At 38.8% G+C, this 27,225-nt stretch overlaps 1 protein-coding gene across 2 annotated transcripts in view; it reads left to right on the top strand.

The window, feature by feature from the left end:
• Positions 1-26,657, top strand: part of CENPC (centromere protein C) — a 29,843-nt gene extending 3,186 nt beyond the window's left edge. Inside the window, exons 4-19 of one of the 2 annotated variants that reach the window (XM_076336954.1) lie at positions 219-316; positions 1,409-1,493; positions 1,596-1,815; positions 2,748-2,951; positions 3,569-3,948; positions 4,612-5,461; positions 6,112-6,150; positions 7,384-7,457; positions 8,354-8,422; positions 9,659-9,763; positions 10,580-10,678; positions 13,357-13,452; positions 13,754-13,908; positions 14,409-14,499; positions 16,841-16,913; positions 26,417-26,657. In XM_076336954.1, coding sequence (XP_076193069.1) covers positions 219-316; positions 1,409-1,493; positions 1,596-1,815; positions 2,748-2,951; positions 3,569-3,948; positions 4,612-5,461; positions 6,112-6,150; positions 7,384-7,457; positions 8,354-8,422; positions 9,659-9,763; positions 10,580-10,678; positions 13,357-13,452; positions 13,754-13,908; positions 14,409-14,499; positions 16,841-16,913; positions 26,417-26,459 — 2,681 coding nt within the window. In that variant the 3' untranslated portion in view covers positions 26,460-26,657. Of the gene's footprint in view, positions 1-218; positions 317-1,408; positions 1,494-1,595; positions 1,816-2,747; positions 2,952-3,568; positions 3,949-4,611; positions 5,462-6,111; positions 6,151-7,383; positions 7,458-8,353; positions 8,423-9,658; positions 9,764-10,579; positions 10,679-13,356; positions 13,453-13,753; positions 13,909-14,408; positions 14,500-16,840; positions 16,963-26,416 lie in introns of both variants that reach the window. The other variant, XM_076336953.1, reaches the window with a different exon arrangement.
• Positions 26,658-27,225: the final 568 nt, after the last annotated feature.

The following is a 27,225-nucleotide window of genomic DNA, read 5'->3' on the forward strand; positions in this document are numbered from 1 at the left end:
GATAAAAATAAAGTCTTTCTCACAGTCTTCTAAAAGCACCCCAATCCCAGCTGCTTAAAACTGTGTCTTAGCTGTCTTATAAAGGTAATCTTTTTCCCAAGTAGCTGGTTTCTTTCTTGTTTGGATTTTTGTGACCTTAACAAGCTTTAGCAACTTGTTAAAATAATTGAAACTTGGACAATTCCAAGAATACCTTATTTATAGGTTTTTCTTTATAGGTTGTGGCGGTGATCTTACAATAAGCTCTCCAAGTGCAACCCGTTGCTCAACTCCTATTGTCAGAAATGAGGAGAGGACTTCAATACAGAGCCAAAGGGTAAGTTAGTTATGGCAGTGTCACAATGTAGCATTGGGTACAGTTTTACTTGGGTACAAGTTTAGTTCTGTAGGATTTAGTTGTGTATGAGTGTTGAATGAATAAGCTCCATATGTCACTTGTATTAGTATATAGGCTATAATTTAACCTTCTGTAATAGTTGTTGGTAATTTTTTTTCTTAGTTTGTTGTGCTCTAATAGTAAATATTCTATAACTAGATTTATTTAATAGCTTATTTTCTTGAGTTTTTGCTAATGAAAGCTTTTTCAGCTTTTTGTCCAGGATAGTTAAATTTCTCATGGTCTCAGGTTGAAGCACACTGCCTTATAACTGGTGGTGGGTATGGCTGTCTTGGACTCCATTGGGGTTGGTTTCAGTCACTTTGCCAGATATATGGACACAGTTGTTGGCTATCTGATGGATAGTAAAATTGAAAGATGATTCTTGTAAAAAGCAGATTGTCAACTCCTGATAAACAGCTACCTGTACAGTAATTTATATATCTGTAACTGTTGAAGAGTGGAAACAAGTTGAAGGACTTGTTAACGCGCTGTCTGAGACGATGCCAATAATCTAGTTTGTATATTTAGTTTTAATATTTTGATTCTAGTAGTTTTTTTGTAAAAACAGGATATTCTATTAAAGGCAGTGTTGAGAACAGGCATCCTCTATAAAGGTGTTTGTTTACTTTAGTCTGATGTTAGAATACCATATAATCTCAAAGTAATTCTTGCAAAACCTCAGCCGGACTTAATAAAGGTGAATTAAATTGTTTAAATTAATTCATTCTAATGAAAATAGTAAATAGCTTGCCTGTGGACTAGCAGGATGTCTGTTCAAAGCTGCAAATTGATTTTTACTGTACATGCTGTTTTACCTGTTGTTTGAAATTTACAGTTAGTTTTAGAAAGTCTTACGTAATAGAACATTGAAGTGTTTAGTTAAAATAGAACTGTGCTCTAAATGAGTAAGAATTAAGAGAAGGAAGTTATATCGTGTTCTGTAGAAATTTATATTCCTGTCAAAATACTTTTGCTTTATCAAATATTTTACTTTGTCTCATTATTTGTTATCGACTATGACAACCAAAGGCAGAGTTAACTAACTCTGTGAAAAGAGCCTGTAATTCTGCAGAGTCCTTACCTGCATCACCACTAAAAAGAGTCAGCAGCAGAGGTTGGTAGCACTATTACTGAATTAAGTTTTTTTGGTGATTATTTCTTGGGAATTTGTAAGGTTTTGAGTAGAAGAATTAAACCTATTCTATATATATGGCAGGATGGTCACGTGAATCACCCCTGGAGCCTGCAATACACGATTACGTAGCTGATTCTAAAAAAACAAAGTCTCCTGTGTCTAAAAGAGAAACAAATAATATATTAAAAGATGTTGAAGCACTATGCAAAAGTCCTGCCATGTCTTCGGACCCTGAGGATGATCATGGGTCTGTTGGATCACCTCTTCTTGTGGAGGAAGTGAAAAGTTCTCCTGTACATATGTAAGTAGAGTTGAATGTGGTGGTGGTGTCATGTCCCCCGTGACTCCCCCCTCCCAACCCCCTAGGGTAAATTAATACAGTGGTTTCAATCATTTATGAGTTTGGATTGTGAACTCATAAAAAATAATTCCAAGCTTTTTAGAAAATTTCCATATCTGGGTTTAGAAAGGGCAGAATTGTTTTTTATTAAATATTCTGGTGATAAGGGTTAATTCTCAAAAGTGCAGTACCCAAGTGCAGGAAGCCTGTCAGAATAGATTTGAACTGCTTTTTTGCAGGCAAGTGCCCCAAATTATCAGCTTCTCAGATAGTCTAGACTTTTTCAGTGAATCCTATTGACAGTGTTGATCTTAAAAGTTAACAAAGAATTTGTTAAAGCAGAGATGAGCAGTCATTGTTCCTCTCACCCTGAATATACAAATGTTTTATACAAAGTAGAACAACTTCAGTTGTGATCATTATCTCCTCTTTGGAAAATTTGAAGCCAGCTGCAATAGCGGCCAGTCCCAGCTACAGTTCTGCTTTCCTGGAGGACTGAATTTCCGGGGTAGATCATAGAGAGGGACTGACACTGATCTCATTGACTCCCGTTGATGGAGTGAGATTGGAAAGAGAGTGCACCTAGGGTCTAGGAAACCTGACAATTTCTGAAGCACATTCTCCTAAAATTAGGAATTTGTCTTGCTGAGCAGCCCTCGCTTTGATCAAGTGTTACAAGCGGACCCCATGTTGCCTCTTGATTTGGACACTTGCTACTATGCTGGGATGTAGTACCGCTAACCTGTGTTCCAGCAAATTACCAAATGGAAGCTCATTCATAAGAAGTGAGACACTGTCAGCAGGAGAAAATGAGCATCTGTCCATCCACACGATACTTTAATGTGCACTCAGGATTTATAGCATCATATTTGAATGCTGTTTCTCATACATAGATTACATTTTGATGACCAAAATACTCCTGCTGCAGTGAAGAGCCACGTGGAAGTTGAAAATTTGGAAGGACCTCAGAATGGGAGGGATGAGCAGGTTGTTCTCGTGCAAGGAACAGAACGTATTGCTACGCCTTCTGTACAGAAAGAGAAGTCTTTCTCTTCGGTTGTCTTAGCAGCTGTAGCAAAAGGAACACTTGGAAAAAGGTTTGTTTTGAGGCTTAATATGGAACATAATTTGCTAGTAAAATAACCCAGTCCTGAAGTACTGGAGCAACATCCTTTTATCTATAAACATGGTCTGGGAGAATGTTTTGGGATAGTCCAACTTTACTGAAAAATGCCGTTTGAGAAAGGGTTTGAATAGTTGTTTCATAGTTTTGTGCTGTTAGGATTTAACAGTGCTGTTGCTTTTGTCTGCTAGTAAAATAGTATGTAGCTGTTGAATAGTGTTTCAGATTGAGTCTGGGATGTTGTGATAGGTAGGTTGGAGGGTTCAGGAAAACCTTATGTGATTCTGAAGTTCACAGTGATCAAGCAGTCTTTTTCAGAGCTAATATGGATCTGACCAGTTAGATAGGAAGTTGACTATCCAGCATCTGAGAAATAATGCGGTGTGAATATGACGCCAAAGCAAGGAGAAGCATGCCTTGTGCTCTTTTTGGAAGCTAAAGGGCAATGAATGATTAAATTGATAATAATTCTTCTGAGGAATGTCCTGTAGCATGCTTAGGTGTTCTAGAGTCACCACTAGATTTGCAAGATTGAAAGTCAATTTTTTTTCCCCCAAAATGATGTGAATACTTTGTCCTTCCTTTCTTTAGGTATTCAGCCTCTATATCACCACCATCACCTCCTCCTGTGAAAGATCAAGATATAGAAATAGAAAATGAATGTGAATTTTTAATTGATGAATCAGATGGTGTATCTTTTAATTCTTGGTTTTCAATACCCCGTAAGAACAAAAAATCAAAAAAAGATGGCTCTGCAACTCCTTTTCCTAAATCTCAGCCCTCTGAAAAGGAGAAGACAGAGAGTAAGAAAGGCAAGAACAGAAAAGTACAGGTTGAAGCACTTACTAAACAGAAAATGGATGATTTGGATGTCAGAGTACATGACTTCAAAGGAACATCAGAATCAGATCCAGTCTCTAACAGTGAAGGAAAGGTCCTTAAATCTCAAAGGCAAAACAGTACTCATATGGGTAAGTTATTTAACAGGTCTGCAGACTTCTCCTTCCAGGTCATATTACTGGATTTTTTTGTGGTGGTTTATTGGGAAATAAGGATAAAGTAGATGAGAGACATTAATGGATTCCTAACTGATGTTTCAGTTGCACAGTTAGGTTTGGGTGTATACAAGGCAGTGAGACAGAGCGTCTTCACTCTTTTTTTTTTTTTCTTTTCCCTTCCCCCCACACCCCCCAAAAAAAAAAAAATTAAGTTAGCAGTGTTGCCTTTTCTTATGAGCAGACAAAGAAGGTAGGTACCCACAAGCTTTTGCTCCTCCGTCGAAAGATTAAGATATGTGCTTTGAACTGGAGGGAGTCAGTTTTTAGGAATTATTTGAGAAGGGTTTTGTAGCAGGAAGCACTGAAAACTGGAAAGCAGATTGAATGTTACATTTCTGCCCTTTTTTTTCTGCTAGGAAATACTGGAAGTACACCAAAAATTCTGTTTTGAATTTTTCGTACACTATAGTTCAGAGAAAGCTTTCTTTTAAGCATCAGGGAAAAATCTGGCTTTGTGATACTTTTTTGTTTCTTTTTTTGATTCTTTGGTTTATTTTTATGTGTTCAGATGTCAACATGTATCTTCAGGTTTAATGGGAAAAGGTGTTAATGTCCAAGTGTTTTGTGTATTGATAGGAAAGACTAAAAAGGATGCACTTAGGCAAGGCTCTCCAAACCAGAAAAAGGACATGTCGTGGAAACCAGAAGTTGAAGAACTGATACTGTCACAGTCTGGATTGGAAACAAAAGCATCTGATGCAGAACAATGTAAAACAAGGGTGACGCCAAGTGAGGATTTGCCTATGCCCTCAGCTGGGCATCAGCAAGAGCGGACTGTGTCTCCAAAAAAGAATCTCAAGTCTTCCAAGTACGTGCAGTCAGCTTCAAAAGCTTCTCAGCATTTAGTTCACAAGAAACAAACTGCTAAGCAGAAAGTTCCAAAAGATGCAGTAGCTAAGAGACTGGCAGAAAGTCCGGGGACGAAGCTTAAAAAATCTGGCAAGAATAGTAGTAATAAAAAACGTCAGTTACAAAGAGAGGAGAGTTCTGACAGTGAACCTGGTGAAGAAGAGCTTGAAAGAGAGCCTGTAAAATTGAATGAAGTGTTTACCTCACCCCTGCATCAGAAATTACAGGCTTCCGTGATTCAGAAGTTGGCTAAGTCTGAAAAGCCTAAAAATGTATTGCACACATTGGAGTCACTTGGTGGTGCAAATAACAAAACTCCTGTAAAAGCACTACAGCATCTCATAGACAGTGTGAAGAATTCTGAAAAGAAACTATTGTCAGCTAAGTCTTCAGGGAAGATACCCAAAAAGATTCATCGCAGAACCAGTAAAGGTGTTTGCTCAAACCCTGAGGACACGGAGTCTCAAACGGACTCTGACAGCTCTTCTGTACAGGACATGGCAAGAAAAAAACAGAAGTTATCAGATGTAGAAATAAAAAGTAACAGAAGAAAACGTAACACGCAACATGGACTACAGTAAGCTTTTTATGTAATTCCTTACAAGTGTGGTATAACTTGGTAGATAATTAAACACATCTTGTTAACTTTTAAGCAGTAATGGCCCAATTGAACTATGACAGTTTCAGACTGGTGAATAGCAAATAGAGAAACCAAGTGGTGTGATCAACATCCTATTCTCACAGGTGGGTGCCAAATCTAATGTTTGCTTCTACATAAGGAAACTTGCGCTGGAATTTTTAAAGTGTTCTTTTGAGACCTGAGTAGCAGATCCAATTTAAAAACAAAAAAAAAGGACAAAAAAAGACACACATGCGCACACAACCTCACCACCCGTAGAATAACTTCAGTGTCAGGTTTGTTACTTTGCTTATAAATTGTCCTTAAACCACAACAAAAATGGAGAAAATAGTGTTTAATTGTTCAGCTATATTTATTTTTGTGGAAGTAACTTTACTAATGATTGATAATCAAAAGAGGAAGTTTCTTTAACCAGTCTGAGTTTTCAATCTTTTTTCAATCTGTTCTTTGCATTGCTTTTTAAATTTTTTTTAAAAATGTCTTTTTTTATGGTTCTGTTCAGTACATACAATTGTTGACCTACAGGTTCCTTTCAGTAAGTAAAATTGACTTAATAGTAAACGTAATAATAATTTTCTCTCTTCTAGAGATTCCTTTGCAGCTGAGAAGGCTAAGAGTCGTGAAAGGTAATTTCCTGCGTTGTCTGTCAAACTTGCATTTAATCCCACTTCTGCCCCACTGAGACAGAACAGCTGTTTGGTACTGCTACTGCGTTCTGTGTTCTACTAGTGAAGAACCTAGTAGAAAAAGGATCGTGATTCATGCCTGAGGTTTTTAAATACCGTGCTAATACAGTTGTTAAACTAATAAAATTCTTCTTCCTGTCATGAATAAGGGGTCATAGTAAGCTTCTTGCCTTTGGGGATTTTTTTTCCTTTGAGCCTTGCTTCCACATTAGTGTGTAATTTTTGAACAGAAATACCAGTGGTCCTAGACCTAGTATCAACTGTACTAATAAAGTTGCTGTTAAATAGGGTATAGAACTGTATCTACAATCCAAACTCTTGTTTGTGCGCGTAGATATGCACATATCTTCTCCTTCATGGGATGGGAACTTAATAACAAAGCAAACAGGGGTGGAAGTCTATGAATTTATTAAATTCTTATGTTGCAATTCCACTGAAAATTTTCTTTTTTTTTATTATAAGTGAGCCTACTGCAGACTTAATTGGACAAATTTGTAGTGTAGGTTTGCTAATCTATCATTGAAATGCATCTTTTGGACTTTAGGCGTATCACAGCTGAACTTCATTGGCACGGTAAAAGCAGTGAAGCACAGCCACAGATGGGGGAAGGAGGAAAGGTTAGGGGTGCTAATGCTAAGGCTGTGAGAGAAGTCCTCTTATAAGTGATTTGATTGCTAGAGAATCTCTGGTGGAGTTAAATACATGTTAATTATTGCCGTTTTATGGGGGAGATTTTATGAAAGAATACATATTACAAACTATTTTACTGTCTTTTCCTTACAGTATGCAAAACATTTCTTTAAAGCACTTCTATAATCATAGTCTATGGAAAATTGTTTGAAAGGTAATGCTACAGAGGAGAGGAGAAGGTCTGTTTCTTCTGGAAGGGAGAAAAAAGAAAAAAGTTACAAGATTTTTAGAGAACCTGGTTAGAGAGAAGGCGTGAACACTAGTCTGCCTGATGACCGAGTAGAGCAGCAATTGATGAATTTCAGACCTGTGATTCCTAACTAGGAGTCATTTGCTTCAGTGTCTAATTGGTACAGACAGATGTTTAGAAGGAACCCTCCCCCCCGCCATGATCTGAAAAAAACTTAAATTTGCTATTCTTGGTAGTGCTGTAATGTTCCTTTGACATTTAACATATTCAAGCATGTTTTTTTTCCTTTGAAGTGGGCCTGTTCTAGAACATTGTGATAAACTTGCTTCCAGAAGTAAGTCTTGTGAACAGGATAGTACATCTTCAGGTAATGTTTAAAATTGGTATTTTCTTGCATTTTATGTATAAGCTGTAATTGATGGTACAGTAATTTCTGCTTGTCCAGAATAAGAAAGGCAGATTGTATTGGCTGTGGTCACATTTCTGCCCATGTATGTGATACAGTATGCCAGCTTTATGTTGTGTTAGCTTTGGAAGGACAAGCACTACATGGTTTGGCATCAAGCCTACCAGGAAAAAGATCCTTCCAAACTACTTTGAACAAGTTTTTTAGGCTCAGTTTGTACCAGTTTGGTGTGTTGCCATGTGATGGTACTATATACGATCACTTCAGGCCACCCTAGACCAAATAATACAGCCTAAGGGAATCATGGCCTGTTCACCTAAAAATATTACGGTTTTCTTTTAAGTTTCCCTACGCAAGTTGCACATACTGGCATAATGAATATCAGCCCTGAGGATAGAAAGTCTTTTCATTAGTCTTTTAGAGCCAGTTGTAAATGTTACTAGTTCATGCAATGCTTTCTTCAGAGACCTAGTTTTGTGTGTGTTGTGGTAAGAAGTTTGTTCTAAAGTTAGGCTTGAGTAGTGGTGTAAAGCTGAATGACCTTGTGTTTTGATCAATAAAATTATATGTGTAGTTATAATTTGCCAATGTTTGTTTTATCAGAGGGATAGGTCTGAGCAATATTTACTTGAATGTATAGTTTTCATGTAATTTTCAAGCTTACGCTGTTTAAAAACTAATTACATATATTGTTTACCTACATTGGGTTTCATATATGTTTAAAGAAAAAAATGTTAGTGGGAACACTAACATTGGGACTTCTGCTTGTCTTACCTTTGGTTGCTTCTGGTGGGAATATTGAATAAAGTCAGGAATAGTAAATGCCTATAGTGGTGGTTTTTTGAATGTATTTTCAGATAATTCTGAAGACTTTAATTGTCACGTAAGAGATCTGTTGTCAGACAACATAGCAAGGCATAAAATAGGTAAGATTTTAAAATACCTTAATGTAAGTGCATAAATACAAATGCATTTCCAACTTGATGTCAACTTTGCTGAAGGAGACACAGGAAGACACTTAGAAATGTGTTCATATGTTAATGAGTATTTACAGATAAGGCTTGTTAGTTCTTCAGGGTACTACAACCCTGCTCTAATTTTTAAGTTACTTTTTAAAAACTTCTAGTGTTTCTTTTTTTATTACTATATTCAACAATTATCTTTTTAACTGTCACGTTTCCATTTTTCATTTGAGTCAAGACACTGCTTACAGTTCAGTGACAACAGTAAGAGTTTGAATTAGTTTTACACAGTGTAACTAAGGGTGCGAATAACCTGCCTTCTGTGGTGGTGTGAGACTGGATAGGATGGAACAATGGGCATGCAGCTGATTGTAGTCCCAAACTAGTCTGTTTTTATTGGTTTTTATTCCTTTCATTATTATTTTTAAGCACAACACTATAGTTGTCTACCTTCAAAAACTATTTCAGCAAGTTTTTTTTTATTTACCACTTTTATTTTTAGCATTTAAGTATTCTTGACTAATTTGCTCTCAACCCTTAAGGGGCTTCTATTCTTTCTTACAAACACTAAAATATCGAACCTTACTGTATTCATATATGGCAGCTTAGAGAAATTGAATGTTGAGACTATGTAATAAGTAACTCTAAAGATAAATATCTGAGAAGTCTTGGAAATGTGTGGGGTTTCTGTTGGCAAAAGTGCTGCTCTTCTGGACCTTGGAGATGGGACTTAAGAATCTGGAAGAGGAGGAGCTGCTTATGCAGTCTCTGTTTCTCTCCTCTTGCCATAACCAAGGCAATGCCTTTTCACTGTTGCTAATGAAATCCCTCAGATTTAGGCAGGGTTCTTAGTCTTTGTCGAGAGCTTTGTCTTCACAGTTGTAGCATGTTTGCTGCTCCTTGTGCTTGAGCCCCTAATGTCCGTATCTCAGTGATTCACTAAGATACATAGAATGAAATGTAATGTAAAGTCAGCACGGTGACTGTTAAAGAAAAAGGAGAGTGAAATACTGATGTATGCAAAAGAAGGCTTTTGGCAATGCTTGATTCCCTTTTCCTGTCATGATAGCAATGTGATATAAATCTCAGCTGGGAAGTGCTGATCCCCTGATACAGAACAACAGGAAAGGATGTTTAATGTTTTCTATTTCTGAATTTTCCTTTCATACTTAATGTGAATGATTTCATCCTTTAAATTAGTACTGCCTTCCAACACACCTAATGTTCGTCGGACAAAAAGGATACGACTAAGGCCTCTGGAATATTGGCGAGGCGAGCGCGTAAACTATACGATGAGGCCTTCAGGTATTAGTTCCAAAATACCTATTTACTTTCTCCTGATAGGGCAGTAAAGAGAAATCTGTGGGTTGATCTTGTGCCATGAAAGCTTTGAGATGCTTACTATTTGGTAATTTTTTAAAAAAGTAGATTACTTAAGGTCTCCAGCTATTTAGTCATCTTTCCGTGTAGTCTTTTTCTCTCCTGATGCTCCTGTGTCAGCTAGAAATAGTATCAGCAGAGCATGTTAAGTACCCTTGCCTTAACTGTTTAGGGAAGAACAAAACAGTTTCTCTGTACTACTAGGTTTATTACATCAAAGATTCTGTATGATACCGGAAAAAGAGACAATCTACTGGATCATTCATTGGAACATTTCTCTTTGTGTGGGGATTGTTGTCCAGAGCAGATACTATAATATTTTATCCAGTCTCAGTGTTAAATTCCCTAAGTGATAAAATATGTCTTGTTCTCAGGGATTTTTTTCTGGCAATTCAGCCTAATTTGGTCCTTTCCTAATTATTTAGTCTGCTTGAAAATAGTATTACTTTGTGTCCCTAAAATTGATATTTTGTCTTAAAAATTGACTCTCATGTCATGTTTTTCTGAAATGTTCTTTGACTGAAATGATCAAATTCTTTTTGAAAAGTCTCAAGTTGCATTGCACTCCAAAATACTTGATGTTGAAAAGCTTTTGGTTTGTTCTGGCTTTTTAAAGCTATCTGAAAAGTTCAGCATCAAGGAAATACATTCTCAACTGAAATGCTTGTTGGTTGTGCAAGTCTGCATCCTTGTAAAATTATTATGAGTTAGTGAACTTTGTTTAACTTTCTTTTGTTTCAGGAGGGCTTGTGATAAGTGGAATAGTGTGTCCAGAAACAGAACCTCACAGGAAGATTAAACGGAGGAAGGGTGGTCAGAAGCAGAAAAGAGATGAAACAAGTATGAACACAGACTTTTTTTTCTTTTGCTACTTAAAAAAAAATATCATCTGTAATCAAATACTCTATTGCTGTAAGATTTTTCTCCTGTAAAAACTTGATTCTCTGGGTGAAAATAATTTTGTAATGAGATGTGTTAATGTGATCTGATATGGAAAAACCTGTTCTTATTGTATCTATAGCAATGCTGTATAATCTCATTGTAAAAACTTTAACTTCTCCGCATTAGAAAGGAAGAGATACAGGACATATCCAGAAGTGTTGTGGTGCCTTTAAAGCAGGGGTTGAAGAAAATAAGCTGTACTTCTGTACTTGTTCAGCTTGTTGATTAATGATGCTAATGTGTTTAGTTTCATAATGCACAGTTAAGGTATAAACACTTCTGGTCATTTCACTGATACCTGTAATATCACATCTGAAAAGGCAGCATATGGTGTCAATAGAGTTTTAAGCTATTGTAGGTTAAATACAAAAACATAACAAGGTAGGTGAAGAGAGAGCTTTAAGAACAGTGCATAAAATGGTTAAAAGTGGGCAACAAATCTATGTTTAAACAAACAGGAACAGGAAGCTTTGCTAGAGCCTGTATGTAGAGTAGATAATAAATATGTAGGTAATGCTCAGAAAAGGGAGATGGAGTCAGAGTCCAAAAGCCAAATTATTTTTGCTGTGCTCTCTGTGGAAGATGTTTTGATGCTAAAGAACCTTTCTTTATGGGGACTGTCTAGAGCTTTTGTTTGAGACTGAAACATTTCTATGTGAAGTTATAGAACAAATAAAACAAATGCTAACAAACATGGTAAATGCCATATGGTCCTGACACAGTTCTAAAACAAATCAGGGCTGAAATAATCATTAGAGAAATAAGGAAGAAAACAGTCAATGTTGGTACAAATTTCTGATTTTTCTAGAGTGTTGCATGTAAATTTTATTCCTTACCTCGAAAAAGAAAGTAGTAGGACTAGTGAAGGTTCAGAGAAAACTGGTCAAAAACATGGAAGGACTTCTGTACGAGAAGCAACTACATGGTGAAGGCTCCTCAGCCCTGAAGAGAGTACTGTGGAGGTGTGAGAAAGAACTATAAAATCACAAGTGGCATGGAGAAGGGGAATAGAAATAAATTGTGGTTTGTTTTGTTGGGGTTTTTTGTTTGTTTTTAAACACAAGAACTAGAAGGTGTGGAAGGAAGATAGTGAAAGATGGGTTTTTCAAACAAAATAAGGTGGCTCTTCTCACTACGTGCTCCCTGCCCCAGAATACTGTGGGTAAAAATATTTATGTAGATTCAAGGTGAGAACTAGATAAATTCACAGAGGACTTAACTGTTAATAGCTCTAAATAAAGTGTGTGAGTTCCATGTTAGAGGTGGAAAGTATTCCATGGAAGTGCCATTACTCTATAATAGCATCTTTGGGGATGGAAGGGGTACCCACTTTTGGCCATTGATGGGAGACAGGATCCTGGTCTAGATCAACCTTTGATCTAAGTACAGTTTATGTTTTAATATAAATCATTTGCAGTCATGTAAACCTGAGCTGGTAGTGACTATTCATACTGTACCTTACAAGAATTATTGGTTGCTTTAGATGTATTTGAACTGTCTTCCAGAAGTGATGGATTTCCTCTTTAACAGACATTCATCCTGAGAGATAATCTTTCACCATCATCCTTGAATTTTAAGTGATGCATATAAGGACCATCAGCTGAGTAGAATTTCTAGGACAAATTCCTAAATTTTATTGATATGATAAAAATTCTGTGGTTATAGCTATAGAGTTGCACCTGTTGCTGCTTCTTTTTATAGAGAGATGGTTACGTTGGAACAAAGCTATTTCAAACACTTTCTTCCTACTCCTGACTGTTTTGGCGTAAGAGTATTTAAGCAGCCACAAGTGCCTATAAAGTGCTATAGCTTGCCTTTAACATCCTTGTTCTGACTGCATTTAAAGAAATTTCCTGTGCACTGTGGAGCTGAAATTGTCTGCTTAAGAGAGTTCTGCAAGAGAGCTTTGGGATATTTATTCTGTCATGAACATTCTCCAGCGTCTCTTTTCTATTTGAAAAGCATAAGGTTGTCATCAACTCTTAGGCTGTTTCCTTCTCTGGAAAAATCCTTTTTATTATAGAAATAGTTCTCTGATTTACAACTTACAATGAGATTCCGGTTACGGTATTTCTTGAGAAAAGGAAAACTGAACATGTGCTTATTCTTTTGAACACTTTATCTCTTAAGTCTCCTGATGCCCATCAGCACTAGGTAAAAGGAAAAAACTTGCTCTTCGTACTTCATCATGTATTTTTATATCCTCTCTTAATATCCTCTCAGCATCTGTTGCTAGAAAAGCACTTCTCTTACAACGCAGATACTTTTGAGTAAATACTGTCATTAATAGCACAGGATAAATAGTTGGCATTCCCCTGGAAAATTCTTTAGAATTTAGAGACCCTTTATCTATTACACACAGAAATAATTCCAATGAAAATTACGTTTTCAAAGAATTGTTATGGATGGTTTCCTTTTATTTGAAGAAAGTGTATTCAGTCTGTTTAGTCAATAAAAAAAATTTAAGTACTTGTGTGTGAAATTAAAATTGTAGAAAAATTGTGGTTAAATAATTAAGTTTTTAAATGTAGAGTGATTATTTTTCTGTTTTTGTTTTGGTTTTTTTGTCTCCTCAGGAAGTGAGATACCTGCAAATTTGGATCACACCCTAGCTGATACTTCTAAGCCAACCATTGTACTGGACCCAGTAACAAACGAGGAAGTACTTCTAGGTGAGTTGAGGGGATGTGACGAAGGGCCTTTCTGAATTATTTAGTAAGTGTTTAGACTAATAAGAAAAAAAATTGTTTATGCCACGTTGGGCATAAAAAGGTGAGCTGTTGAAATACTCATTGCTCTTCTGGAGAAAATTCTGAGGGAGACACGAAGTGTCCTGACTTTTCAGCTAAATACTGAGTCTAGCTCTTGGGGGTGTTGCACTGAATATGTAATGTATATGATAAGTAGTTACTGAGCAAGTAACAAGACTGATTATGTGTTAGCATTAATGTTAATCTCTGGACTTTTTTGTAGAATGTGTTAACACTGAAAGCAGTCACTCATGCTTCTTCAAAGATGAATCAGTAGAAATATATAAAAATTTGAATACATCTGCTTTTGCCACTGGTAGATTGATTTTGAAACCATTTAAAGAAAAGGGACACCAGTTTGTCCACATGGATACAATAGTAAGTATGCTTTTTTCTTATTTTTATAAAGTTGACTATGTTGACTATGTAAATCTTAGAATGGTTAGAAGTAGCATACGAAGTTGGCGTTTTTTTCAGGATTTTTTTCCCCTCTAATGCAAATAACTACAGGAAACATTAACAAATCATTTCAGTTGTGAAATCAGTTATAACCAAAGAAACTTGCTAGAGGTACTTTGCATGCACGTTGCCCTGCTTTGCTTCACGTTGAATCTGTATGTTCATGTACGCTTACTGTCTGGACCTTGCAGGCAAGATATAAGTATCAAATAAATAAAATCGGTCCCCATCCCCCTTTTAAGTTGTGCATCTTATTTTTCAGCAGGGTGGGAAAAAGGGGTTGAAGTTCTGCTGGCTTATTTGGTTTTTGATCTTTGTTACAACATGTATGCTAAACAAAGAGTGTTTTCTTGTATAACGTTCTTAAATGTTTGCAAAGGAAACATTGCTAATCTTAAAACCCTTTGGCTTTCATTAAGGCTTTCCATGTTATCTACGGCAAAATTATTGTTACCTTACATAAGACATCATATTATCTGACTACAGGGGACTTCTTCTATGTTCCAGCAGGTAAGTACATGTGTTTAAAACCACTTTGTTGGAGATGGATGAGACTGAATTAGCATGCTAGGAAGCAAAACTGAGCTGAATGATGGGAGGAGAAGTTTGAGTAGAGAGTGGGAAAGTATAGGGTTATGAATTATAGAATCATAGAATCATTATTAAGGTTGGAAGAGACCTCTAAGATCATCGAGTCCAACTGTCGACCCAACACCACCATGCCCACTAAACCATGTCCCTAAGTGCTGCATCTACACATCTTTTAAATACTTCCAGGGATGGGGACTCAACCACTTCCCTGGGCAGCCTGTTCCAATGTTTCACCACTCTTTCAGTAAAGAAATTTTTCCTCACATCCAATCTAGACCTCCCCTGGCACAACTTGAGGCCATTTCCTCTCGTCCTATCACTTGTTACTTGGGAGAAGAGACTGACACCCACCTCGCTACAACCTCCTTCCAGGTAGTTGTAGAGAGCGATGAGGTCTCCCCTGAGCCTCCTCTTCTCCAGACTAAACAGTCCCAGTTCGCTCAGCTGCTCCTCATAAGACTTGTTCTCCAGACCCTTCACCAGCCTCGTTGCCCTTCTCTGGACACGCTCCAGCACCTCAACGTCCTTCTTGTAGTGAGGGGCCCAAAACTGAACACAGTATTCGAGGTGTGGCCTCACCAGGGCCGAGTACAGGGGGACAATCACTTCCCTACTCCTGCTGGCCACACTATTTCTGATACAGGCCAGGATGCCATTGGCCTTCTTGGCCGCCTGGGCACACTGCCGGCTCGTATTCAGCCGGCTGTCAGCCAGCACCCCCAGGTCCTTTTCCGCCAGGCAGCTTTCCAGCCACTCTTTCCCAAGCCTGTAGCGCTGCATGGGGTTGTTGTGGCCAAAGTGCAGGACCTGGCACTTGGCCTTGTTGAATCTCATACAGTTGGCCTGGGCCCATCGATCCAGCCTGTCCAGGTCCCTCTGCAGAGCCTTCCTACCCTCGAGCAGATCAACACTCCCGTCCAACTTGGTGTCTGCAAAGGAGAAAGGAATGTGACCCAACACTGGACGTGGGTTGATGACCTAACCTTTGAATGCAGTGATACAAACACTGCTTGTTTATGTGAGTTGGCCTCAAAGGTTTTGTGACACTACCAAGTTCTAAGAGTGAATTTCTCTTGGTATTCTGGTTCTGTCCCTAGCTATAATGTTGGGGAAACTTCAGACAGCTTAATATAGTGGTAGTTAATATAACTGTTTTGGTCACCATCTGTTTGCTGTTTTTTCTGCGTAAAATTATGAAAATCCATTTGGATCAGTTCACCATATTTTACACTTTGTGCTTGATATATAGAAGGTGCAGAATGTCTTGTTGAACAGGTTGTAACTTCATGTGGGTTGTTGAGAATTTGGACACCTCTGATTTTGCCCTTCTGAGATAAAAGTGGAATGAATTCCATATGGGAAGCTGTCCTTCAGTGGGTAAGATGCTAGTCAGGAGAGTTTGTAGTAGTTGTAAAGCAGGCTGTTCATGAAGCTGTAGAGAGCTTTTGTACAGCTTTCTTGTGAAGAGGCTATGTTAGAAAATGACAAGCTACCACTTGTTTTTCCATTAACTTTTCACCATGACGTCCTGATTGAACAATCATTGTTCAATTAATGCTTGATGCTTTGAAGCTTTTTTGTTTGTTTTAATCTTAAAAGTTTAGGGGTCTGCAGAGACATTTTTGTAGTTTGCTTTTTGGGAAAGCAGATTATATCAAACAGCGGAAAGTTCCGTATGGCCCTAAGGATCTGTGCTTCATTTCCATTCTTCCCTGCTTCTTGATGGCCTGTCTCAGTATGCCTGGATGGGCAATGCAATGGTTGTGATGGGTGATCTCTTCGTAATTCATCCAGTGTGGCTGTATATGAATGTTAGGATGTTGCTCATTCCCGACATTCAGTGCCTTTTAGCTGTTTCTTTATTTGTGGTCATGTTAGTATGCAAATACCAAGTGAAGATCTGCAGATAAGTTTCCATGTGCAGTTTTAATTGAGATTTTCTACAGGAATAAATTAAAGTAAATTCAGTCACCTTAGAAGTTTTCTTGTGGGTTTTGAGAGCAGAGGGCTTACATTCTTTTCAGTAAAAATCTTCTCAGCAAAGATGCACTTTATTCTTACCACAGGTTAAAATAAATGACACTAGCTGTATTCCTTGTTATCTCTTTGAAATGCAATGACGTGCCTGTAAGACTGGCATCCTAGATTAGGGGCTAATACTCCTTCTGTTAAAATAAAAATACACTTGGCTGAAGACAGGACAGGACTTCAAAAATTGCTAGTGGCTTCTAAAGAAAACTTTCTCTGTTTTTATTTGTAGGAAATGGATATAACATACGTAATCTTCTGAATGAAGAAAGTGTTCTTCTCTTCACACAACTCAAAAAAGACAGGTGAAGAACTTTCTGCAGAAAAGTTTGCTGAAACACTTTTCAAGCTTTTGTATGTTTTGAAGTTCTTTTACATACAAAAAGTGTTTGAGTGTGCCCAGCTTAACATTACAAATTAACATAGAGCAGCTGAAATCAACGTAAGAAGAGTTAAGAACAAAACCAAAAGAACCTCAGTAGTTTGCTATCAAAGTGACATGACATACTGAAGGGCCTCACTCTGCATCAGTTACTGTTCTTATGTCATCCAAAGACAGGAAGATACACGTATAAAATTTGTGGCTAAAGCACATTGTTGTTCCAAATTGTATTTATATGCCTAATCTCCCTAAAGATGCTTAGCACTTGAAAAAAATTTGATGTCTTCAGGTAACGTCTGATAGTCTTAACATCTGCCTGGCACAAATCGCTTAGAATAATCACTATTTAAATGTAGGACCATGCTGTTCACATTCCAGTAATTGTTGTCTAGGAGATGGGCTGCTGGAATACTTGTGTGCTGGGGTCCAACCTTCTTCTAATATGTTAATGACAGGAGTTTCTTCCTCGTCTAGCAGATGTATGATTAGTGCCTCATATTCAAATTGTAAAATGGGAGCTCTTAAGTAGGAGCTTATCGGTTGTATCTTTTGTATGTAAGCTATGGCTTGATTAGCTCTGAACATTGTGGATAGCTTTATTTTGTGTAACAGCAATAGGTCATTAATATCTCCTTTTGCTTTGCTTGCTGTGTTCCTGGATAATAATGACGACCTTTGGGAAAACTGTAATTATACTGTATACTCCAGAAGCCAAGTCTAGACAGCAGATGGTATACATAGCATTTGTCTCCCAAGCCCTTCAAGGTTCCTTCTGGCTGAAGATAAGGATAAACTACAGCTATTCTGGTAGGGTGCTTTCTCTCTGTGGTCACTGCTATTCTAGAAGAGAAGGAGATAGGGAAAATGGAATTGGAATCGTAAACTTTAAGGACGTGAGGATTGAGTATTGACCTTGTAAACAGTCTTGGCCATGATCTTTATGCTAAATCTAGAGTATACATTAAAGTAGGAAAGATGAATTGGCTTTAGTGCTTCCCTTAAGCTTTCAGCTGCCAGCTAATTTCGTGTGTCTGTGAAATGGCTTGGACACCAAGATTACCATGCCTCTGTGAAAAACCCTTTAGACTGGGGAATTTGAGATAATATGTTTTTTTATCATTCTCTTTCAAGCAGTAGTTCCTATGATTAGTGCATATATAGACTGACAGTGGAAATACTTAGAAGTTATGTGGCATCTTAGCATTCATGGCTAGGTCATGCTTAACTCTGAGAAGATGAAACAGAGGAACATGCCCATTGCCATTTAGTTCTTCCTCTGTCTTGATATGAACTATTTGCTGTCAAAGTTCAGACTGCACAGAAGGACCTCTTTTTTTCTTTTTTTCCCAGCCTCAACTTTTGTAAGCAGTTTAAGAGTTAAAATTTTTAAAAAAGTAATTTAGTTACAGCTGATAATAATTTGTTGTTGGCAGCTTTTCTAAATTTTGGGCTTGGGTTGCTCTCTTCAAGGTCAGCAAGATTCAAATATTGTCCCTTCTGTGTTGGATCCATACCAGCTACCAGATGGGCACACATGCTGTCTCCACTGCTTGAGGGGATCCCACCCACTAAAACGTTTAGTTTGTAAGTCTTTCAACTCCTCAGGCCTGCAGAGGGCTGGAAATTTGCCACTTGGAAAACAGTACAGGGCTAGCATTAGACCAAAGATTCTCTGCTCCTCGCCCCAAGCATGACTCCCAGCAGTCAGGGCGTGGATGAGGTGGTCTCTGAGCTCAACAAGCTTATTGGCTCCAGCAGAAAGTCAGAACAAGACCACTTTTCAGTTGTGTTAAAGGCCAGGAAGTTCAGAAGGAAGGTACCCTGCAAATTTTCTTCTGCATTACCTGTCTGCAGATTGGGTAGCAGAAGGGTACTTTCTTAAGGGGTTAGTGAACGTGTATGGACTATGGAGCTCATGGCCCTAAAGGAAAGTGTGGATGTATGTTGTGACAGAGCTCGAGGCAGCCTGCTGCTTTCCAGCAATGCATTGCAGTTTGGTGGGTTCTGATGAGAAGTGACTTGTATCAGGCAGCGATGTGTCTTCCCCCACTGCACTATACTGCCACTTGGCAGCAGGGTTTTGAGTGGATTTTCTTTTGGGTCATGAGTAAATGATGAGAAATACGTCCTTCAGGATGTTTTCTTAAGCAGAAGTAACACGTGTGCAGACCTTTTCCTGACACAGGTTGGAAAGTGGCGGATGTTCAAGTGCAGGTTCGAGGTAAGCGTGCCATGAATGCCTGTGTTTTCCTAATTCTATGGCTGGGAGTGTCAACAGAATAGGGTGGATTTGGTAAAGTATGTAACTTTTTAGGCTGGATGCTTTTGTTGCTTCCTGGCTAGTCGGTTTCTTGGGAGTAATGTCCTGTATAGTTTGCAGAGAACACTTTGTAGTTGGACTACATCTCAAAATGTTTGGTTTATTATTTTTTTTTTTAAGTAGCAAAATCAATTGTGCCAAGCATGGTGATGTATCTAGGATGTTGCTTTAGTTTAGCAACAATTCCACCATTTGTCGCTAGATGGGGCTTCAAGCATGGCTGTTTGTCCTTGGCTGGCATCTATGTTCAGTAGAGTTTGGTTTTTGAAAGGGAGGAAAAGGAGTGTGTTACAGATGGAGATAAATTCAGTTGAATTCTGTTGCAAGGAGATGTAAATCATTTTCTGTTAACATTAGGACTTGGCACTGAACCTTGCTAAGTTCATTCTGTTAGTACGTGTGTTGTACTAGTTGTAGCCACTTGCTCAAAGTTGTTTTTTAAAACATTAGTGCACAGCAGGAGTTGAGTTGAGCTAGGTTTATCACCATTTGTCTGGATTGCATTTTAAATGTTTTTTTTTTTCTTCAACTTGACACTTGTAAAAAAACTTGCTTCCGTGTCATTAGCCTGAATGTAGCATGAGGAGGTGCAGGAGAATGTCCTGAGTTCCAGGACTCCTATGGGTGCTGAGTTGTGCAGTGTGGCAAACAATCAGTCGTTAGTCAGAAGAAGCAGCTGATGTTTCACCTCTACCTGGTCCTGCTTTGGCTCCCGCTTCCTACATTTTTGTGTACGTCAGGCTACTAGTAGTCATGGGTAACCTTTGGTGGTCTAACTTTTTCCTTTACCAAATCGGATATTGCAAAGAAATAAAAAAGCCTTCTCTGAAATGTGAGAAGTTAGCATTCTTCTTCCTGCATATGTGTGATTCTTTTTATCAGCGTATTTTCTACTCTGTTGAGTAATCTAACTTCCACCGACTACTGTGATGGTTTCAAATAGATATGTGGCAAAATTATTTAGACTTGGTAAAATGCTAAAGTAATAGCCCGTACAGAGCATGTTGTGGTCTGTAGCTTAAATATATATTCTTAGGGTTTCTGTAATGTTGTTTGCCTGTTGTAGCTTTTAAAACAGCTTTTAAATTATTTCATAGACTATAATGGCTTATATATTCAGCTCAGATGGCACAACTGTAACTTACACTAGAGTACAGAACATCACCTCTAATAGCAGTAGAGATCTGAGCCAGGTTTGTGCTAATCTAGGCTGAAGTTGGTTAGCCAGTATTACCTGCTGTGGAATGAAGTTGGGATCATCATCATGAAAGAGACGTGGCCTTTTCTGTTGCCTGTGTGGTACACATACTGTTCCTGGAGGATGTCACTGGTTTAGTATATTAATTCATTGCCTTCTGTCAACAGTAATTGAGAGAGCTGGAAACAAAAGCAGCGTCACATATTTCATCAGCTTCATGTTAGTAAGTACATGTGTTCTATGGTAGATATTGTGGTAACAACTGGAGGCTTATTTTAAGGAGCTTGACTGACAATGTCCCACCACAATAAAAAGTCAGATTTTTTGAATGCTTTGGCTCCCTTTGAAAAAAAATTACTTTACTGGTTAGTAGGCTCTTTTGAAAATCTATCTTTTTGTAGTTTCATTTGGTTAGAAAGCTGTTCCTGTTTTACTGAACAAAGCTTTTTTGCAGTTTAAAGTGGCAGAAGAATGGTTGCAAAACTGTTGGATATGTGTGCACATCCATATTTATACAACTTTGTAAACATAAAGAAGAGAATATGAGCTGAGTAATTACAGAAAAATAAACAGCGCCAATAAAACAAACTGTTGAGGCACATACACAATTTCTTCTATTTTTCAAGTACACAGCTGAATTGGTTATCTGCAGATGATTTTAAATTAACAGTTGGGGAATGCAATAAACCTAGAGAGCTATTTCCTCATTTCATAACAGCTGAAAAGGCATTTCAGCATGAAGGAATATTTCTTACATTTCTACTGATATATAGACTCTCTTGCATGATGTCTTTTGTAATACAGGATTTACTTTAAGTGGTGATTGATTGCAGATAATACATCTAACTGAAGAGTATGGAACATGCCTCTTTAAATGGTATTGACAGCTGCTGTAAGTGAATATCTTAGTCTTTCTAAGCGGGTACATTTCCTCTTCAGAATATCCTATCGCTTCGTGGATGTTCACAAATGTAGTCAGAAGAGATCTCGAAGCCAAATGTTTCTCAGGTTGCATGGAAAAGCTTCATTTAGGATTTGACAACCACAGTGATTCCTATGGTCCAGTTCTAAGATGAAAACAGTAGTTGATCATCAGTCAAAACAGTTGGCTGCAGATTATTGGGGAATGAATATGTTAAAAGGAGTGCCTGCAGAGCTGCTCTGTGTTCTTAAGCCCACACACAAAGCTCCTGTTCTGGTTTGCTTCATTTAAACTCCTGTGCCCAAGTAAAGGCGCACACAAAAGGTTGTAAAACCACATTTACTTTGCACCACTTCTGCAGTCTTTTCTTGTTTGGAGCATGAGAGGGGCAATAATTGAAACAACAAGCTGAAAGAAGCGAAGTGTTTACTTGCTCAGTCTGACAGTTCAGTTGAGATGCAAATCTAAAAGTGTTCACAGAAAAATATACTAATGTCCCAAGTAAAATTTTTAACTTCTCTTTGCAGCTCGATAGGTAAGGCCTTTTAAATTTGAAAACTGAAGAATTGCAGTACTCCTGACAACTATTTAGGAAGTTTATTAAATGGGTACAATAGCTGTAAACACACATTATTTTATTTAGCTTACTACATTTTTTTCATGGTCATGGTGTTTGCAGTTGCCTTTTCCTGTGTTTTCAGTAACAGTAGCTGAAATGAGAATTGATCAAGATGGCAGATGCATCGTAATGCTGCATGGGTGTCTTCTGGAACCAATGTGCCATAAAGAGGGGGAGGAAAGGAGTGATATGAGAGGTGTAAACATAATGAAGAACAATAGTAGTGTCCAAAGGTGTTGCAGACTGGCTTGTCTAGGTTGTGCAGAGGGTTTTCAATGAAATTCAGTAACTTTTGGAAGAGTAGAATGTGACTTTTCTGATGGGTAAGGGAAACCTTTCTGGTGTCGGTGCCATGGGAACACAGCTGTCTTGTGCTGGTAACCTACACTCTTGGTTTGCGATTCTAGTAGTACTATGATCACTCACATTTAAGAGCATTAAGTCATCTTATCTAAAACTGCAGGATTCGGCTAATGAACATGATGTGTAAACCACTGAACAAGAGGCCTGAACTTACTGAATTTTATCCTTTCTTTATGTTATCATCACTTTTGTGTTGTAGTACAGAGGGGGCAATTACGAGAAATGAAAGATAATTATGAAGCAGCTTTTTTCAAACACAATCTGAACTTGAAATTTTATTGCTGACAAAGAGGGGACTCCCCTAGGATGCAGTAGCCTATACGCTGAAGAAACTAAGCACTTCTATATTTCAGTTAGTGCCAAGTCAGCTCTGAGGCTAATTAATCAAAACAAATTTACAATTAAGCCCAGGAAGGAAGACTAATTAAGTAGCCAGTTCAGAAAAAGTGCTGAAGGAGGGATCAACCTTAAGGGTAAAGTATGAGACTCCCAGTATTGGCCCGTGAAGGACAATTAAGTGATAATTGCAGAGGCCTTTTTGCATCCAGCAAATGCTCTCTGACTTTTATTATGGCTGATTTTCTTCATATTAGTAGAAGCAGACATTTGCCTGTTGAGCAACTAAGCCTTACTGTGCACTCTGAAGGTAATTCATAGGTAAAGCACAGAGGTCGCTGCAGGAATAAATTAGAACACAGCTGCCAGACTTGAACAGTGTTTTAACTAGTGAAAAAGCCCCACTGTGTTTTAAAGACAAAGTAACTAAATGTTTGCTTTATTTGCCTCTCCGTTTTGTGGCATACCAAATCTGTCTTCAGCATCCTGTTTAACTTTTCAAACAAATTGCATTGAGTGAATTATCAGAATTTAGAATAGCTTCATTTTGTTCAGTTGCTAACCCCACTTAAGTTCACAGAAACCATCACCTTGTCATGAAATGGCTTCTGTTGCTTACATCCTGCACCCACGCTGCATGACATACTTGTGTTTCTTGATGGATGAAAAGAGGGGGGGAACTATAATAGTAACATTGTTTTTACTGAAAATAATTTAGCTCCTCTTCCGAAGGACTTTTTAAGCTTGCAAAGCTCATCTCTGGTGAGATGCTGAGGGTTGCAAATGAGGTGCATGCCCCAGTCCTCCTGTGCCCCTCCTTGCCCATTTCCATGGAACTGTGATGCTGATGAAGTACAAAACCTGTCTTAATTAATTGGACACATGCATGGGCTAAGAATTTGCTTAAATGTGCACCTTTTTTTTGTGTGCACTTATCTGGAACTTGAATTATTTCAGAAATTACAAAGAAGGGGTCTCCTCACGTATTTAAAAAAGTGTTGATAGTAATTTCCTTTTCTTAATGAAATTCCGTGTGCACCTGCTGCCAGTGTGATGCACTGTGTCCTGCTATGCAAGTTGGCAGTTGTCTCCTTGAAGTATCTGTCAAAGGTGTGCTTTTGTCTCTTTTTTATTTTTTTTTTCTTTTTTTTCCCCCTTCCCCTTGGAGCAGGCTGCAGGATGAGGCATTCACCTGCCACTGTTTCAGCTCAGCTGCTGTATCAAGTTTCAATGTGCTCCTTCATTTTTTGTCTTGCTGCCTAAACTAATTTCTTGCCTTTTTTGGATGCATTTCCCTTACCAAAGGTTTCTTTTTTGTCTTTGTGCCGCTTGCAAGGATTGTATCATTTTTCTAAATCAGTTCCAGGTATTTGAATTACTTCAGAGGTGGTGTTCTGCCTGAAGGTTCCTTTGCTACCTCTCCTCCAAGCTTTGTACAGGGCCTGGCAAAGCTCCCAGTTTTCTCGCTCGGAGAAGTGATGCAAAGCTTCCTTTGGCCTCCATTCTTTGAAAGACTTTTGTGTAGTTTTAATCCCAAGAAGGTCGGTTTAGGATGTCACTGGCAAGGCATTTGTTATCATTGTCATCTGCCATTTTCTAGACTGCAGAAGCAGAACTGAGACCGCTTCAGGCCCACAGTGTTGCCCTTGAGCTTCATCCATCTGTTGAGTCTGGGTCTGCAGTGCCAAAAGAATCCATCCCAGCACCATCCCCCCTGGACAGACTTATCCCAGAGCATCGTAGCATTGTGCTTTTTGCTCCTCTTGTAGCTCTAATTCAGTGTGCTGGTGACTTCCTTTGCCTTGGCACAATCTTGGCGTGGCTCTGCCATCACTTAGGCACCACGCCATACCCTGATTTTGTATTGGCAGGCTCGTCCAGGCATTCACCTGCTCGTACATCTTCATTCCTCTTGCCAGTGGGAATGCCGTTTGGCACCAGCTGGTTTTGGCACAGAGATCTAGCATGGCAGTGTGTGCCCATTGCTGCAGATATGGATGTGAACGCATATGCCTTCTCGCGCCCTGTGGCTGTCTGACTTTTCTGGTAAATACCAGGAGAAAATAATCTTCCTGGTTTTTGATGTGTCTAAGGAGGAGCCTGGACTGAATTAGCGCGAAGAGCTGGGTGGCCCTTCAGGATCACCTTCATGCATTTCTCTTAGAGACAGAGCTGAGACCTGACCAAGCTCATTTAACATATCCTTCCACGTGGACCAGCTCCATCCACGCAGTTGAGAACCTGCCATCTCTGTTCTACCCTGCTTACTGCCCGTGGGTGGGAGTGTGTATTTGCAAAGTACATTAGAGTGTTTGTGTACACACTCGGCATCCTTGTTCTATCACTGTGGTTGCTGTGGAGAGGTCAAGAGGTACAGAAGAGATCAGGAGACAAAAGCTCATATGTGGGGGGAGAGAGCTTATCTGAATCCAGGCTCTAGGTGGTCCTGCTTGAGCAGGAGGGTTGGACCAGATGACTTCCAGAGGACCCTTCCAACCTCAGCCGTTCTGTGAAATCGGAGACTCCCATGCTATGGAAGCTGCTCCTCTATGAGTTTAGTTCACTCTTGTGTTGGGAGGACCCTTATGCCGTACACCTCGAGTGGAGGGCCTTTTCTGTGTCACACAGCAGGCCATGAATATGCCAACTGGAAGAGTGTGTGGGGTGTGCCAGAGCGCTTGGCCGCTGGTGAACAGCCACCGTTTTCCCTTTCTCTATAGTAAAAGAAGAAATGTGCATACTAAGTTGTGTTACAACTGTCAACTTTAACGTTCCCCTTCTGGTCTTTGAGGTGTCCCTCTAAGGAAGACATGTACCTGGGTTTGGTGAGAAGTCCGCTGATCAGTTTTGGGGAATTAGCTGACAATTTTCTGCATATATACTCCAAAACATTTTAGTATAAGGTATTTTGATAGTGGGCTGTTATTTTCACTTGGAAGTCTTAACAGCAGTCTTCATTCTGTATGCGGGCTTTAAAGCAGCTTGAAAATTTGGCATCTTGCGCAGTCCAGGCTATCAAGCAGCTGCTTTTCCCATGCAACTCTACATCTGGAGTAATAGTCCTCAGCTGTCACTTGGTGTGGTGAGTTGCATCAGGCGTTAGTGTCTCATCTGGCAGCAGTTTTAATTCTTGGACTTTTCCCTGCTATCAGCAGCTTTGTGTGGCCTTTGGGACTGGAAATCATAGATTGTGGACCATTTGCCTAAAGGTGAACTTAAGTGAATTAAAATCACACAGGATTTTTAGAAAAATAGCGTGGAACTCACATGCACGTTAACTACTGAGGCCTCTTGGTCCTGCACAAAATACAACATTTCATATTAGAGGTAGCATAAGAAAATACATGCAGAACAAGTGTCGGTGTCGCAGCCAGGTGTGGCTTTGACAACTCCAAACTTTGCACAGAGGAATGCATTCGTTAGAGACCACTGTTAGTTAAATTAAATTAGGCTAATGTGCTCTTTTGAGCATAACTGAAATGATACTAATATTTTTATTGATTTGCCACTGGAGTATGTGAATGCTCTAATGTCCTTGCTGCTGTGAGTACAATTTGCAGTTGTTCCACTTTACTGTCTAGTAACTCCCTAATACTGTGGCACAGTCAGATAGGCCTTTTTTTTAACTGTGTTAATTCGAACTAATTTCTATTCTTTTTATAATTTAGACCAAAAGCAAGAAGCATGTTGTTGGAAACCTCTTCCCCATAGCTTTGCCTGCAAATTGAAGATCATCTAATGCAAGGGAGTTCTACAGAACGCTGTAACTACCATCTAACTGGAAGTACACCCCAGTTTTAGGGGCAAGTTGTTTCATTGATCTTAAAAGATCTTTCTCCAGTGTAAATTGTAAATATGTGGTTTGTTACAAATTATTTTTTCTGTTGTATCAATAAATATTAAATAATGCAAATCAGTTTTGATTTCTTTGATTTCTAAATCATTTAAGAATTAATTTTCTAGTAGTCCATACGGTTTTGAAAATGCAGGTAATTGCATGAGTTTGACTTGTAAATACAATGTGAGCTACCTTGAGTGGCTTCAAGGATGTCACCAACAGTGAAATCTTTCACCTGTTCTGTTGGTGTTGTTGAAACTCTTAAAAGGAGTTTGAAAGTAGAATATTTTTCATAGAATAGAATCATAGAATCGTTTAGGCTGGAAAAGACCCTTAAGATCATCGAGTCCAACTGTTAACCCAGCACTGCCAAGTCCACCACGAAAACATGTCCCTAAGCAGCACCTCTACACCTCCAGGGATGGTGACTCAAGCACGTCCCTGGGCAGCCTGTTCCCATGCTTGAGAACCCTTTCCGTGAAGAAATTCTTCCTCACATCCAATGTAGACCTCCCCTGGCACAACTTGAGGCCGTTTCCTCTTGTCCTATCGCTTGTTACTTGGGAGAAGAGACTGACACCCACCTCGCTACAACCTCCTTCCAGGTAGTTGTAGAGAGCGATGAGGTCTCCCCTCAGC

The sequence above is a fragment of the Aptenodytes patagonicus genome, chromosome 4, assembly GCF_965638725.1.
Source record: "Aptenodytes patagonicus chromosome 4, bAptPat1.pri.cur, whole genome shotgun sequence".
Taxonomy (NCBI): domain Eukaryota; kingdom Metazoa; phylum Chordata; class Aves; order Sphenisciformes; family Spheniscidae; genus Aptenodytes; species Aptenodytes patagonicus.